The 16,580-nt window shown below is 49.0% G+C and overlaps 1 protein-coding gene across 1 annotated transcript in view; it reads left to right on the top strand.

Moving 5' to 3' along the window:
• ELK3 (ETS transcription factor ELK3) overlaps positions 1–16,580 on the top strand; it is a 66,881-nt gene that overhangs the window by 34,647 nt on the left and 15,654 nt on the right. Inside the window, exon 3 of the mRNA XM_014780096.2 lies at positions 11,489–12,268. Within this exon, the coding sequence (XP_014635582.1) occupies positions 11,489–12,268 (780 nt within the window). The remainder of the gene's footprint in view (positions 1–11,488; positions 12,269–16,580) is intronic.

Below are 16,580 nucleotides of genomic sequence, written 5' to 3'. Positions count from 1 at the left end.
AATAACAATGGTGGGCCTGCCCGGTGGCGCAAGCGGTTAAGTGCACGCACTCCACTGCAGTGGCCCGGGGTTCGCCAGTTCAGATCCCGGGCACGCACGGACGCACCGCTTGGCAAGCCATGCTGTGGCAGCGTCCCATATAAAGTGGAGGAAGATGGGCAGGGATGTTAGCCCAGGGCCAGTCTTCCTCAGCAAAAAAAGAGGAGGATTGGCAGATGTTAGCACAGGGCTGACCTTCATCACAAAAAAAAAAAAACAAAAAAAACAAAACAAAATAACAATGGAAAAACTGCTGCAGCATTGTCTGAGCCAGCTGAAAATGTGAGGCGGTGGTTCTGGAGGCCCCAGAACACCCTTCACTATGTGTCCAGATGATGCTTCCTAAGGGAAGCCAGCTCAGAGCACGGCACCCCTCTGCCTGTGTGCCTCCCCAGCTCCCTGGGGCCTCCAGGAAAGACTCCAAACTCCCTTCACCATCTGGCCCCAAGCTGACCACCCCCCCTGCACCCCCCAGCCCCGCCACCCTCACTCGGCATCGTCTCAGACCTCATCGGGCTCTCCCTCTGCCTTCCCTGCCTGGCCGTCCAGCTCATCCTCAGACTCCTCTGCTTGACCTCCTCCGGCCGATGCCTGCACTCCTGTTGCCTTCTCCCCTCTGTTTTCCTTCTCTCCTTGTGCCTGCCTTGCTGGCCAGGGGCTGGTCTTCCTCACCATTCCCAGTGTCTCTGCAGTGCTTGGGCGTGGTGGTGCCCATGAACGTAGGCTGGAGGTAGGATGAACGAGCTTGGAAACAAGCAAATGTGCTTCTCCGTAGCATAGAAGGAAGGCCGTCATCTTGGAATGTCAGTGCTGGAAAGGACCTAACAAACCACCTGCCTCGCCTGCCCCTCCTTTAGCAAGTGGAGATCCGAGAGGGGAGGTGAATTTTCAAGGAAATTGGTGGCAAAGCCAGGATGAGAATGTGCTCCCAGACCACCTGTGGCTCCCACTCCCGGTGCCATCTGCCAGCGCTGGAGGTGGCCGCTCAAAGTGGGAAGGTCATTGTTAGCAGCTCTCCCACCCGGCAGGGGACATAGTGGGAGACATGTGCAGGGGGAGCAGTTTTACATTTTATTTTATGAACACTCAAGAGGCCTTTAATAAAAATACCTTTGAGTGTTGCAAGAGAGCCAGGAGGGAGACGAGACTCCAGGTCCAGTGAGAAGCAGCAGTGAGCCCAGAGTAGGTAGAAGGAAGAATGCTCTCACCGTCTAGGCCGAGCCTCATTCACAGCGCCCTCAGGGTAGCACGGTTACCCAGGCAACAAGGGTGAGGAGCCCTCCGGTTTCAGGCCTCCGAATTTGGAGAGACCTTCCTACTGCCGCTTAGCAGTGCCAGAGAATAAAGAAACCTCAACCCAAACCACAAGGAAACCTCCCCCGGGAGCCAGCCAATTCCGAGACGGAGTTGGAGCCCTTTATTGGCAGCACATTATTCTTAGAAGTTGGAAGCGGGGTGTGTGGGTGTGTGCGCGTGTGCGAGTGTGCACACTCCAAGCTTAAGCTTTAGACAGAGCACAGCCCAGGCTTCACCCAACTCAGGGCCTAGGGCAACGTGACAGCGCCAGGCAGGCTGAGCACTCAGGGAGGACCAGGCGACCCCGCCCCGCTGGACAGAGACTTCAGGAAGGAGGTGGAGGTTTCCTAGGGCTGCTGTAACAAATTACCACAAACAGGGTGGCTCAAAACAACAGAAATTTACTCTCTCACTGTTCTGGAGGCCGGAAGTCTGAAATCCAGGTGTCAGCAGGGCCATGCTCCCTCTAAAGGCTCTAGGGGAGGGTTCTTCCTTGCCTTTTCCAACATCTGCTGGCTCCTGGCAACCCTTGGCGTTCCTCGGCTTGTAGCTACATCACTCCAGTCTCTGCCTGTCTTCACATGGGCTTCTTCCCTGTGTGTTTCTCTGTGTCCTTTCCTCTTATAAGGACACCAGTCATTGAATTTAGTGCCCACCCTAACTCCAGGATGATTCCATCTCGACATCCTTAACTGATGACATGCGCAAAGAGACTATTTCTAAATAAGGTCACGTTCTGAGGTTCTGGGTGGACGTGAATTTGAGGGGGGCACCGTTCGACTCCCTACGAGGGGAGAGGCTGCCCCAGTGAGAGGCAGCTCAGGTTGATGGGTCGAAGGGGCCCCTTCATAACTGCTCCACGGGGTGGCAGGTGTGAGGTGAGCCTGCCCACAACAAATTCATAGCAGAGCCCGGGACGGCCAGCTGACGGCTCTGTGTCTTCTCTCTCGGGTTCAGAAGGCAGGGAGTGAGAGGAGGCAGGGTCTGCCGCTGCCCTTCCAAGCAGCAGGCCGAGGCCAGAGGCCAGAGGCCAGATTCACTTCCTTTGCTGTTCCTCAGAGCCTAGCAAGGAGCCTTCCATATGAAAGCATCTTAAATGTTTGTTGAGGGAATGTTTGCTTGTGACAGAGGAGGAACTTGAGCATGACTCCCACAGTGAGTGCTTGTTCTGACTCTGGAGAGAGGACAGTCAGGTTTTGTGTCGGGAAAGAGTGAGTCAGACCGTGGTCTGAACGGGAACCCAAATGGGGAGCTGAAGAAAGGGTGTTGGCCGGGAAACTGACGGCCCGGAGACTGGCTCTGCTGCTTACTGTTTGTGAACTGAGCGTGGAGCCTGGGTCTCTCCTCTGTAAAACGGGTATCAGAGTGTTGTGAGGCTTACGGGACATAATGCATCAGCCTTCTGTAAACTGTAAAGTGAGGTGCCCATATCAGGAATTTTGATTACTTGAAGGCAGAATAAAATGAAAAGACAGTATGATATAACGAGGATGCTAGACAGTTAGTGCATTGCTTGCTAAGCGAAATTGCACGAGGTGAGAGGTCATGTTTTGAAGACCTGTATCAGTGGGGCCCTGACATACATTGATCTTTTAGAAAAAGCTACCACATGAGGTATTTTTATTCCCTTTAGAGGTGAGCAAACTGAGGCCTAGAGAAGTTCAGTACCTTCCCTGAGGTCATAGTAAGTAGAGAAGCTGGGATTCGAACCCAGGTCAGTTCACCCCAGTGCAGGTTCTTCTTAACCTCTGGCCCATCACAGCTCTTGGCGTGTCCCTGGGGTGAGCAGCTCTGCTCAGGCCTGTGGACACTCGGAGGAGCTGGTCACCACCCCCCGTGCTCCCTACAAGCAATTCTGCTGCTCAGTGGGGGCCGAACCAGGCTGTGTATGTGGACCTTCGCTGTCTGTTGTCTTCTCATCACCCTTGTCTCTTGGCTGTCACCCACTTACAGGTGGGCTTCCAATGCCCAGTCTGCTGCGGTGGGACCACTAGGTCCCTGGTGCCTTGTGCAGGGTGTCCCATTAAAGCAGGCACATCCTCTACCCTGTGGTGGGCAGAGGCAGTTCTAGTTCTAGTTCAAGAACAGGCCTTAGACCAGGAAAGCTGGTCTTCCTCATGAGGAGCTAGAAATAACCATTTCCGAGCAAGGACCATGCTTCCTTTGCACAGAGCTGGTTTTCCCAGGCGCTCTGCAGCTACCCCACAATTACTCTGGAATGCAGAGCCCGTGGTCCTGGCGGATCGACTTCAGCAGCAGCCTCTGAGCCGACAGCAGCTGCTTTCCGGGAGAGGGCGTGGTGGCAGGACAGAAGAGGCTTCGTCTTGGCTCTGGATAGAAATGGGTTCAAACTTCAGTTCCACCAGTTACCTGCTGCGTGATCTTGGGCTGGAAAGCTGTTTAGAGCCAGCTTCTTTCTCTTAAAAAAAAATTAATTTGACAAGTAATACATATTCAATACATGTTATTTTTTTAAATGTGAAAATTCAGATAAGCAAAAAAATATTTCACATCACTGGTAATCCTACTACCATTAAATTTTATTATACATCTTTCGAGATTAATCTATCTTTTTCTTTTTCTTTGATATATATAACTATTTCATTAAAATAATGGAATCATCTCATGCACGCTACTTTTTTCACTCAGTGTATATTTAAAGACACGGGAAATGTTAACAATGTATCATACTCTAAAAGAGCTACATGGTATTCCATTGTAAGGCCCTCCCAGTATTTAACCCACCTTTGTGTGGTGGGAAATTGGGTATAACCTCACTGTCCAACTGAGAGCCTCCACTTCTTCATCTTTAAAATGGGATCACAGTGGCCATCTTGCAAGGTGGCTGTGTGTGTACAGCACGTGGTAGGCACTCATAAGTGCTTGCTTCTCTCCTTTGCCCTTTCTGGGCACTGGTTCCTTTCACAGTAAGAGGAAAGCCCCCAAAATGAATCCATCCCGCTTCCCCCGCCCCAGGATCTCGGTGGCAGGCGCTCAGGGCCAGCAGCCCTCTTCATTCTCCCCCCGGGTCCCGGCCACAGTAGACACTGCAGAGCTGGGCTGCTCCCTCCCGTCTGGGCAGCGTGTGTCCTGCGCTGAGAGGCTTCGGAGAATGGTGGAGATCAGCTGGGTGTCTGGTTAGTGTCTGCACCACTCATCGGGCTGGACGTGCAGCGTCTCTGCTGAAGCCTATGGCCTTCTAAGCGGGACACTCGGATCCACAATTATTTGCATCTACTGCCCCCCTGAGGGCCGGCCCCCCCTCCCTCATCCCTGAATTGGAGTGTGCGAGGTTTTCTTCACGGTGGCTGTCAAGTGCTGGCCACGCTAGGCATGATATCCCATAAGCTTCCAGTCTATTTCTTGTCTGAACCCAACTAAATAAAACATCACGTTTCCCCCGCTTGGTCGAGATATGTAAACCAGATGTCATTCTGTCTGCCATGCGACCCAGCTCATTACCCAGAACTGTGGATGAAGCAAGTGGAATAAGCATGGCCTTCTAAGAGGTTTAATTTTGACTCTTCACTTGTCATTAGAGCTGATAGAGGTATTTTGTTTTGTTTTTGCTTAAATGGGAGTGTAAAAATAACAATAGTACCAATAGCTATAATAGATTGTGGGCTTATCATGCGTGGCTGTATCGGGCGTTCTGTATAAGCTTTATATGGATGATCTCATTCAGTCCCATGAGGTGAATGGTAGATCAGTCCCCATTTTACAGATGAGGAAACTGAGGCACATGGCTGATAAGAGACAGGGGTGGCATTTGAACTCAGGCAGTGACTCTGGAACCACTCCTTGTCATTCCAGGGGCAGCCCTTGTGACAGGGTCAAGTGGGTGTTTACGGAAAGATCACCCGCTCTGTCCTCTGCTCCAGCCCTGCTCCAGTGCCGGGTTAAGAAAAGGCTGGGCTGTTTGTTAGGAAGAATCTTCGGCACAACCTTGCCTGCTTGCTTCGTGAGCTGCTGACATTTCTCAGTTTTAGAATAAGATAGGAAAGTTGCAAAATCAGAGGGCAAGAGTCCCGCAGTTCCTGGGAGCCTCAAATGGTGGAGAATCGAGGGAGCTGTAGCCATACTGATGCGGGACCCATGACTGGTCCGGTCCTCCTGGGCCCAGGAGCAGCCCTGGGGGAAGGGGAGCACTGGAGGGAAGTGAGGGCTGGGATGAGAAGTCTGAGCACAAGAAAGCCCGATGCACGATTTTAGATCAGGCCGGGGGTACCAGGCCGGAGCCGACACACACAGCAGATATTTGCCGAGTACATGGTAAGTGAAATTACAGTTTATTAAGCTCTCACAGGAGGTGTGAGGTTGTAGCGTTTGCATGGCCCCCTGTGTCCGTCTGGGAGTTGACAGTTTAAAAAGGCAGCAAAAAGCACAGCCAGGTTTACGTATGGGACGCAGTCACGTGGAGCTTTAACCAGCCTGGGGATTAGCATAGGAAATCGTGTCTCTCATGGGGTGACATGCCTGGGTCAGTGCTCTCCAGTGAGAGTCATTCATTCAACAAGCATGTAGTTAACTTAATCTTATCCTTAATAACACCAAAATTAAGAAGGTAAACTCAACTCCACAAGCATCTCTTCATGACTTAGCCCTGTATATAATTTTTTAAAAAATCACAATACATAATAGATATATGTCTACTTTATCCACTATCTGGGATTATTTACACAGACACCTTCTTTCTCTTCAGTGAGGGGAGAAGGCAGATTTGAGTGTGTATACATATTTAGACACACCTATTTTGTTTTTTTAATTTTGCTGAGGAAGATTTGCCCTGAGCTAATGTCTGTGCCAATCTTCCTCTGTTTTGTATGTGGGTCGCCACCACAGCATGGCTGATGAGTGGTGTAGGTCCGCACCCGGGATCTGAACCCATGAAGCCTGGGCCACCAAAGTGGAGTGCACCAAACTTAACAACTGTGCCACGGGGCCAGCCCCCGTACACACCTGTTTTTGTAAGAAGCCTGGAACCCGGCAGAGCCCCAGACAGCACTGAGGGGCTGGAAGTGTGACCTTCTCTCCTGGTGACTTCCTTCCCGTTGGGGTGAAATAACTGAGGGAGGCTCTCACGGGATCCCTTTTGGGGGCCAGAGGTAGCTGGTGAGTCGGGGGCAGGATTCCTTTGCACAAGTTGGCCATAGTCCTGCCCCAAACAGACTGCTTGCCCCTTTGGCTCCTGCATTCTCAACGCACCAATTTGCACGTGGTGATGGCGGGAGTAGTTTTGGGACCCAAGCTTCCACATTTGCCTGGAACTGCCAATTGGGGTGTGTTAGGTGGATGTTACTTTCCCCCTCGCCGAAGTCAGTCCCATCCCAGCAGCCTGTAACCTCACACCGATGACTGGGTCGAGAGTCTACCCTGGTTGTGAACACACATTTAATGGGAAATTACGAAAAAGAGGCTGGACCCACATGGGTGAAGGGAAGCAGATGTGTGCAACTGTCGCTCGAAAACCACACTGGAGAGAGTCACTTAGCTCCACTGGACACAGACCGCATTTGTCAGGTTACCAGGCAACTATGAGCAACAAATACTTGTGAGTCTGGGAGGAAGGGGTGAAAACCAGACTTTTTCTAAATATCCCTATCACTTTTCATAATAAGAGCCCATACCCAAGTGCTTTTGCGTCCTGGGCTGTCTCAGTGAGCCCAAGTCCTGCATTACCTTCCATCGTGGCCAAGCACTCTGGAGTCAGACTGCCCAAGTGCTAGCTTGTGACCACAGGTCAATTTATACTCTCTTGGTCTCAGTTTACCCATCTCTAAAATGGGGGATACAATAATTCCAATCTCTCAGGATTAAATGAGTTGATGGTGGTCAAGTTCTTAGTACAGAGCCAGACGGATAATACGTGCTCAGCAAATACTACCTAAAATTATCCCCCTACACTGTGAGTTTTCTCAGCAAACCCCTCATGGGGCAAATTCTTGAAAGGAAACCTCCCTTTGGAGACCTCAGAGAGATCTTCAAACATACATGCCACTGATGAGCTCCCGGGGTCTGCCCTGGAAGTTAAGTAAGAGGAGGCTGTCAGCTCAGCTGCTGGGCACACAGCTCCTCTGAATCCACTTACCTACGTAGGTCTCCGGCTGTGGGCATCCTGGCGGTGGGCTCTCCTTACCTGCTCCCCTCGTGTGAACAGATGTCCTGGGTGCACAGTTGGGCTCTTAACCAGCTGGGCTGGAGCTGGGCTGCATCACTCTGACCTTCTTCCTCCACTCGACCCTCTGTTCTTCTTTCCCAGTCCCCTTCCCAGCCTTCAATCCTTGCAGAGATTTCAAATTGTCCAGGTCGCCAGATCTAATCCATCTTCCCTGTCGGTCTCTAGAGAAGCAAGACCTGCCCTCATTCTTTCCAAAATCTATGTCTTCTTCCCTTTGGTCAGCTCCTTATCTTGTCTCCATCACCATCACTGTGTAAGCTTTCCAAAAAGTCTCTTGGTGTCCAGACAGCTCTCCCAGGGGAGGCAGCAGCTGCTGAAGTTGAGGGTCCTGCTACCGCTGAGCTCAGGGTCCTTTGCAGTGTCTCCTTTTTTTATATTCCGGGTAGGGTTTAGCATGTTATGGCAGTTGCCGTCCAGCCATAGAAAGTTCCCACCATCTTCCATTTAAACATGTAAAATTCTTAAGATTCCTCGTGTTCTGGATGGACCTTGAGAGCACTATTATTAAGTAAAATAAGTCAGAGAGAGATGAATACTGTATGATATCACTTCTATGTGGAATCTAAAAAAGCCAAACTCATAGAAACAGAGTAGATCGATGGTTACCAGGGGCCAGAGGTGGAGGAATGGGGAGATGTTGGTCAAAGGGCACGAACTTCCAGCGGTAAGATGAGTAAGTTCTGGGGATGTAATGTACAGCATGGTGACGATAGTTAACAACAGTGTATTGTATACTTGAAAGTTACTAAGAGAGTAGATCTTAAATGTTCTTACCACCACCACAACAAAATGGTAATTATGTGAGGTGAAGGATGTGTTAACTAACCTTAGTGTGGTAAACATCTCCCAAAATATTTGTGTATCAAATCATCACATTGTATACCTTACACTTACTACCTTAAACTTACACAATGTCAGTTATATCAATAAAGCTGGGAAAAAATATTCCTTATGTTCTTTTTTTTAAAACAGCTTTATTGAAGTATAATTCACATACCATCCAATTTACCCATTTAAGGTATACAAATCAGTGGCTTTGAGTATATTTGTGTATCCATCAGCACAATTTTAGAATTTTCACTATCCCTCCAAAAAACCCTTACCTTTTAGGTGTCATCCCTCAATTCCCCCATCCTACCCTCCAACTCTAGGAAATGACTAATCTACTTTCTGTCTCTACAGATTTGTCTATTCTGGACATTTTATATAAATAGAATCAAACATACACTATCCGGCCTTTTGTGCCTGACTTCTTTGACTCGGAATACTGCATTCAAGGTACTTCTGTGTGGTAGCATGTGTCAGTTCTTCATTCCTTTTTATGGTTGGATAGTATTCTGTTGTATGAATATACCACATTTCCTTTATCCAATTGTGAATTGATAGTCATGTGGGTTGTTCCTTACGTTCTTTCTGACACATCAAGGCTCAGCTCTCTGTCTGAGATTGCCTTTCAATTCCCAACCATTTTTAGAGGAGGAGAGGCATTTTTGTCATTTTTATCACACCCCCAATTACTTCTTGGTTTGCTTATGAATGTAATCCTGCTCAGACATTATGTTCTGCATACTCATAATAAAATTAAAGGTTGGTTCTTTTTTTTAAAAAACTGTTTACAAGACCTGCCAGAAGAAATGATTCAGACCATACAGTTTCTCTTCTTTTCTTCTGTGTAAATATTTAGGCTCTAATAATTCACTCAGTTTAGATGAGTATTCAATTGGCTGAGGATAAAATAACATTTTCCCTCAGGGAGAAAAATATTACGAATGAAAACCAAAAATACCTCAGAATTTTAGCAGAGGAACACACCAGGCCAGCACACTGTCTTTTTACTCGGAACCGACTCTGGGTCAGGTGGCACCAGTGACAGCCTTACTTAACCCTTTCCTCCTGGGAGCTGATTTCTCCCGGGCATGTTGTCTCCCCAGGCCTGGTGCGTCCTCTGCAGAGGTGCTGCCAGTTAGGGCCAGGTGGAACTTTTAAGTTTCCCGAATTTCTCTGAAGGTTTGTAAGTGGTTTCTAGCTTTGCTAGTGTTGATGTGAGAATGAGGTCAGGTGGAATAAATTGGATTCAGTGGGTTAAATGGCAGCCCGGAGCCCCGGGAATCCGGGCACTGGAATTGTGCAGCTTTGAATCGAACGTGCTCGGGTCGGTGAGCCTCTTGTGTGCAGGTGCTGAGCGAAGTTCCCCCAGGATTTGCGTTATTGAGATTTCCGGCGCTGAATGGGGACTTTGTGTGCCCCTTCCTTAGATGCCTGCCCCAAGGAATTCCTCCTTGAAAATCTCAGCGGCTTGGTAAATATGCCCTTCCCTCCTAGCTGGATAAATTCACTGTGGGGACTGGAGGATCCATCTGAGAACAAAGGAAAGTCAGCATGCTGTAGTGTAACAAGAGGGAAGTCAAAACCGTAATCTGCTTATATTTATAAACCAAACTATGATCGCAAAAGGAACATCAAAATTTAATTAAATTTTGTGTCTATTGTATATTTGAAAGTTGCTAAGAAGTAGATCTTAGTTCTCATCAGAAGGAAAAAATAATTTGTAACTATGTGTGGTGAGGGATATTAACTAGACTTATTGTGGCAATCATTTTGCAATATATTTAAATGCCAAATCATTATGTTGTACACCTGAAACTAATATAATGTTATATGTGACTATACCTCAGTTTTTAAAATTTTCATCTCTACTAAGGAGTTCTTTGATTCTCTCCCTCGAAATTTGTGTGGAAACGTGAAAAAGCTTGAACTTTAGAAGGAGTAGATCTTGGTGGTTTTTGGGCAAATTACTGCTCTCTTTGAGCTTATGTCATAAGGATGATACCTCCCACCTACAAGAAAGTTAGTGTGAGATCAAAAGAGAGAGCTTGTGTACAACACCCAGTACACAGTAGGTGCTCAATAGGAGCTACTTTTAAAGCTCTTGTTCCCAAATGACTTTTTTACCCTCATTCATACCCAAGTTTTAAGAGGAAGAGTTCATAAGGAACCATTGAGTCCTTTTTCCCACAGGAGGGCGCTGTTAGTTCTTTGTGCTTGAGGGAGACCATCTTTACCTCCCTTGAGCACCTTGGACTCTGGAAACATTTGATAGATAATTGCTAATGTTCCAATGTAATGAGCGTCAAGAACAGTACAGCCTTTACTGTGACGTCCATTCTCCCAAAGGGGTGTGAAAACTTTTGTAATGATTATGGGTTTTCATTTACATCCAGATGTAACCGGAGCCATCAACTGAAGAGCCAGCAGTAGATACCAGCCACTTAAAATACTGTGTGGGTGCCATAAATATCGAAGTAGACAATTTGTTTTTCCTCCAGTGGCTTTCTTGGCAGAAAATTAAAAAGAAAAAATGGCTACATGATTTAAGAAAACATTGTGGTGTTTGGTGATAATAACTTATGTTTCTATAATGCTTTCCAGCTTACAGAATGCTTTCCCATTATTATTTCAGTGAATGCTCACAAGTCCCAGAGGTAGGTAAGACAATACTGTATTATAGTTCAGGAAATGCTTCTTCCAGCACTTACCTACTGCGTGGCTGTGTGGCTTATTTAAACACTCTAAGCTTATTTTCCTCAGTTTTAAAATGAGAGTTTTAATATCGTCCTCTTAGGATTGCTGTACAGATTATGTGAGATAATGCATGAACAATGCCAGCTACAGAGTAAGTGCTTAATAAATGGCAACTGGTATTATATTATGAGATATAATAGTCCTCACTTCACAGATGAGGAAACTAAAAAGGACAATTTGCTGAAGATCACACCGTAAGTAATTGGCAGAAATGGAATGCTAGTCTAATCCTTGTGCCTCCAACTTGACTCCACTTTCCACTACATCTTAGCCCAGACATGTAAATCAGGAAGATTTTGGTGCTTCTGCTGGCAAAATTCCCCCTTATAATGGACCTCTCACTCGGTTTCCCTGGTGCACTCATCTTTTCCATGTCTCCTTTTGTGTTCACAGAACATCATCAAGAAGGTGATTGGGCAGAAGTTTGTGTACAAGTTCGTCTCTTTCCCGGAGATACTGAAAATGGACCCTCACGCGGTGGAGATCAGCCGGGAGAGCCTTTTGCTGCAGGACAGCGACTGCAAGGCGCCTCCCGAGGGCCGAGAGGTGCACAGACACGGCTTGTCAGCCCTTAAAAGCACGAGCCGCAACGAATACATCCACTCAGGCCTGTACTCGTCCTTCACCATTAATTCCCTGCAGAACCCACCAGAACCCTTCAAGGCAATCAAGACGGAGAAGCTGGAGGAGCAGCCGGAGGACAGCCCTCCTGTGGAGGAAGTCAGGACTGTCATCAGGTTTGTGACCAATAAAACCGACAAGCACAGCAGCAGGCCCGTGGTGTCCCTGCCCTCCACGTCTGAGGCCTTCCTGGCCTCATCTGTCTCAGCCAAGATCTCCTCTTTAATGCTGCCAAATGCCGCCAGCATTTCGTCTGCTTCGCCCTCCTCATCTCGGTCCCCGTCCCTGTCCCCCAACTCGCCCGTCCCTTCTGAACACAGAAGCCTCTTCCTGGAGGCCGCCTGCCATGACTCGGATTCCCTAGAGCCCTTGAACCTGTCATCGGGCTCCAAGACCAGGTCTCCATCTCTTCCCCCAAAGGCCAAAAAACCCAAAGGCTTGGAAATCTCTGCGCCCCCGCTGGTGCTCTCTGGCACCGATATTGGCTCCATCGCCCTCAACAGCCCAGCCCTTCCCTCGGGATCCCTCACCCCAGCCTTCTTCACCGCACAGGTAAGAGCCGTCCCTGTCGTCCTGGCCGCACCCAGACCCAGTGGCTTAGCAGAAAGGAAGAAAGCAACTTCCTTCTGCCCTTCAAAAGATAATCCTAGGGCCCGTGTTCCAAAGTCACTGTGTAAATGTCAATGGAAATTACTTTTCCATCCTCAGACCAAGGTATCCACAAGAGGAAAGGCTTGGGATACTGGCTACAGTGGGTGGCTTGATTGGTTTCTTGCTTTTAGTGGCCTAAAGTGATCATAAGATGGAACATGCACACTGGCTGTCAAAGCAGATCTAAGCAATGATTTCCTAGGGAACGTTGAGCAGGCCAAGAGACATTTCAGAAGGCATTTGGGCTTTATGAAATGTTTACGGCAGAGTCCTCTCTGGGGGGCACTTGATGAGTAGCCATTTGTTTTCTATTAATAAGAAAGTAGATGTTAACTGATATGGCCATTGCAACTGTCAGTGTGGGGCTGTGTTGGCCTGTAGTCTCATAAGAAAGGTAAGGGCCACACCAGACAGTGAGAAAGAGGTTGTTCAGTAGAAGCAGTGCTACTCGGAGAAAACCCAGGTCCACGTCACGGGGAGAGGAATGCAAACTTGTGGAACAAGAATTATTAACTCCAAGGAGAAGGCAGCGTTTTCCTTTAAATACAGTACTCAGATGCTCTTTCTTGTCCAGCTGGCGATCGCAGGGCAGAGGCAAAGCAGGTGCTGGTGAACCCTGTTTCTGCTTCCTCTGGAAAACTGGATGCGTTTTGGTGGCAGAGGTTAAGCACGTGGGCTTTGGGGTCACAGACCTGGATTCAGTTCGTGGCTCCAGTGCTCGGGGGAAGTGTGACCGTGGGCACTTGCTCTCTGCGCCTGTTTGCACATCTGTGAAATGGATTGTTGTGAGGATTAAATGGGATAATGGCTGTGGTAAGAGAGCTAGCTACAACTGGCAGGTCTTATTATCATGGAGCTTTGTGGCACCAGGTGGGGGGAGTGCAGGAGGGACATCCTGTGGGCAGGAACTCTCTTCGTCCCCCGCCACTGTACTCATTGCCCAGGATGTCCTTGCTGTTGTCATCACCAGCGGCAGCAGCAATTACTGAGCTCTTCGTGTATGCCAGGCACGATTCTAAGTGCTTGACGTCCAATACCTCAATTATTTTCCAGCCCCGTGAGGTCGATACTCTTACTGTCCCATTTTTCCAGCTGAGGTAAATGAGGCACGGCCGTGAAGTAATTCGTCCAAGGTCACACAACTAGTGGGTGGGAGAAGCGGATTTGAACCCACTTGGTCTGCTCCAGAATCCACGCTCTCGGCATTCATTCGCACTGGGAGGACGCCAGTTGTCCCTGATCGTGACGGTCCACGGCGTCTGCAAAGCAGCTGAGAGCAGCGCTGGGCTTGTCCTCCCCGTGGCGTCCCAGTTGATGGTGGCCCAGGGATTTTGTGTCAGCGCGAGCTTGGGAGCTGGTGGGAACGAGCATGCCACCATGGAGGGAAGGCTGAGGGCTCAGTTACTGGTCAGAAGGAGCACGTGTGCTCTGAAATCGGGCATTTGCTAACCAAGCAAAGCTGCCCTGAGACTAAGGACTGCTGAGTAACTGCGCAGACACAGCGGCTCCCGCGGTAGCGCAGAGAATGACGAGAAGCGGCTGGGCGGCCGATCTGAGGATCGCTCCCCTGGCCGCCTCGGTGCTTACAACCTGGGGTTGAGAGAGGTCTCAAGCCGGGCCGAGGCCAGCTCTGCCTCCAGTGTCTGCTTTCTCTGTGAGCCTGTATCTCTGTCTCTGAACAGAGTGGGACAGATGTCAGCCCTGTAGTCGTCTCGGGAGAATTGGCTCAGGCTAGCCCTGTGATTTTGGACCTGGACCCAGTGAATTTAGGGTGGCTCCACTCAGTGGGGCATGAGGATGGTATGGCTGGGCTGAGGGGAGGAGGGACCTTGACATGAGGTATGGATAGAGGATGGCTGTGAAGGAATGGATACAAAGCTTAGAATGGGGAGACAGAACCTACTAGAATGGCCTAAGCCAGGGAGGGGAAAGCATAGGAGAGCCAGATGCTTTAATAGAGGACCTGTGCCTTGGGCAGATAGTGAATGGTCCTCAGCCAACTTGTGAGGGTGGGACTTGGAAGCGTAAGTTAGTGTCAGGAAGTCCAAGAAATGGGACCACGACTTCCTGAGGGGAGGAAGGCACAGGGCAGGGCTGGACCCAGGACAGGGGAGTGGGGGCTCGGGCTGAGAGAGGGTCTTTGGATCTGGGGGGGATGGGGAAGCACAGTAGGTAGTGCTCTGAACAGGTTCAAAGGAGGCGAGGGCTGCCTTTGGGAGATGGTGGAATCTCAGGACTTGAAATTCCCTCACCTTCTGGCGGTGTCACCTCTGTCCCTGGCATGGCCGTGGGGGGCCAACAGGGAGGGAGAGAAGAGGTAATGAGGGAGAACCCAGAGAGAGCAGAGAAGGGGCAGCACTCAGGGGTAGGGTATCCACCAAGGTGGTTTCTCTGAGATCAGACAGGATAGTTACGTGATTTTATCTTGATGTGACAAGCCTCGAGTCTTTTAGGATATAGGGTAGGCCTGGAGTCAATGTGGGATTTGGATTCTCAGAGATCTCCCCACCCAGGAGCTGCTTTGGGGTGCCCCAGAAATGAACCCACCAGCCCATGGTTCTCCCTCCTGTGGACAGTCAGGAATGGCATCAGCTCTCCCAGCAGCCATTCTTCTGCCATTCTTCTGAAGTCCACTGGCCTCAGCCTGAGACATGAGCCCATTTCCCTGAAACTGCCCCGGGGGATAGAAGTGTAAGACTTCTGTCGCTCCCACATCAACCCTGGAGGGTTCCTCTCCACCTGAAGGGGCCTTGGGGCCTTTCTCCCACAGGCAGCAGTGACGTCTTCTCCCCTAGCTCCTTGGTTTCCCTCCTATCTTAGTGCTTTCTGTCACAGAAACTACTTTCCTCTGTGGGGTGTGCTGTGTGCAGCGTGACACTGTTTGCACATAAACATTTAGTTACCTGTGGGAACCTCCTATAAACTTTTCTTAGTGGTTGGCTTTAGGAGCGATAACAAGCGTGCTATAATAACGTGATACCCTGAAAATGAAGTTCTTGAGAATAAATAAATTCTTAAGAATTAATTTATTTATATTTTATTTATCTATTTATTCCAAGAATAATTCAGTTATTTTCAGCTAGAAACTTTGCAGGAAGAAGGGTAGGATTAAGAGAGTCGGAATGACCAGGGTCACGTGGTTACAATTCCCTCTGGGGACCTTATTAAACCACATACCTTGTGTAGGTCCAAATTCAGATTTGAAATTTTGATCTACAACATAATGGGCATGAAAAATAATCAGCATTCTGCCACTTCCCCAACACCACACCCTCCACTCCCATCAAAAATACTTGTGCATCTGCTGGGACCTGTACAGAGTGCAGCTGAGATTACCCTTGTTTGTGAGTTGTTAAGAAAACAAGATTACTAATGTAGATAGATGTGACGATCACCCAGAGACCCCTCAAGCATGGACTGGGAGGAACTGGAAAACGAGAATACAAGAGCCAGCTGGGTACCGAGGAGTGAGGCAGCTGGAGCTCAGACGCCAACTCATGTTGGCCTGTTGCTAGAGAAGCCATGGATGCTCTCTCATGGCAGGGGCTGTGGAAATGGAGACGGGGGAGGAGCCAGGACGTGAAACCCTCCTGGTTCCTAGCCAGGCACCATGGAAGCCCGAATGGTGCTGGCTGGAACTTCTCTCTCTATCTTCACCTTGGTATCATCCGTCCCTCTTCTATTTGCCTCTTCCGTTCAGTCTCTTCCTCCTCATCTCTGGAGAGTGTAAAGTTGGTTCAGAATCGGAGGCGGGCACATTGCATTTCCCTTCATATACGCCAAGACCTCTGTCAAGCTCACATGGGATGTTTGAGATGCTCAACTCAGATACATTCTGCGGCACCGGGGCATGAACTCGCCCTCTGAGTCTGAGCATGCCTGCCCCAGGCGGTTTTATTAGCAGCCGCCTTGGATTAGCAGTAATTGAGTGGAGACAGCCTGCTGAGGACTGAAATGCTAAAACCTCTTTCCTGCCCTTACTGCTGTATGTGACAACTGTGAGCCAAAATCATAAGGTGGGCATTTGGGGCAAAATTGATGTGTGTGGTGAGGAGCAATCGGGGTATACTGCATCCTATCCCAGCTCTGGGGTGGTTTCTCATCTTCTTGTATCTTTTGCCATTATCTCAAAAGGAAAAATTTGTGGTTTTTCTGTCCTCCTGAGGGTAATCCAACTTTGCTCCCACTCTCAGTAACACTTCCCCAGCTCAGC

The sequence above is a fragment of the Ceratotherium simum genome, chromosome 25, assembly GCF_057802395.1.
Source record: "Ceratotherium simum simum isolate JZ-2026a chromosome 25, ASM5780239v1, whole genome shotgun sequence".
In the NCBI taxonomy this organism is placed as follows: domain Eukaryota; kingdom Metazoa; phylum Chordata; class Mammalia; order Perissodactyla; family Rhinocerotidae; genus Ceratotherium; species Ceratotherium simum.
The sequence above is the reverse complement of the archived record's forward strand: the minus strand, read 5'-3'. Positions and strand labels throughout refer to the sequence as shown.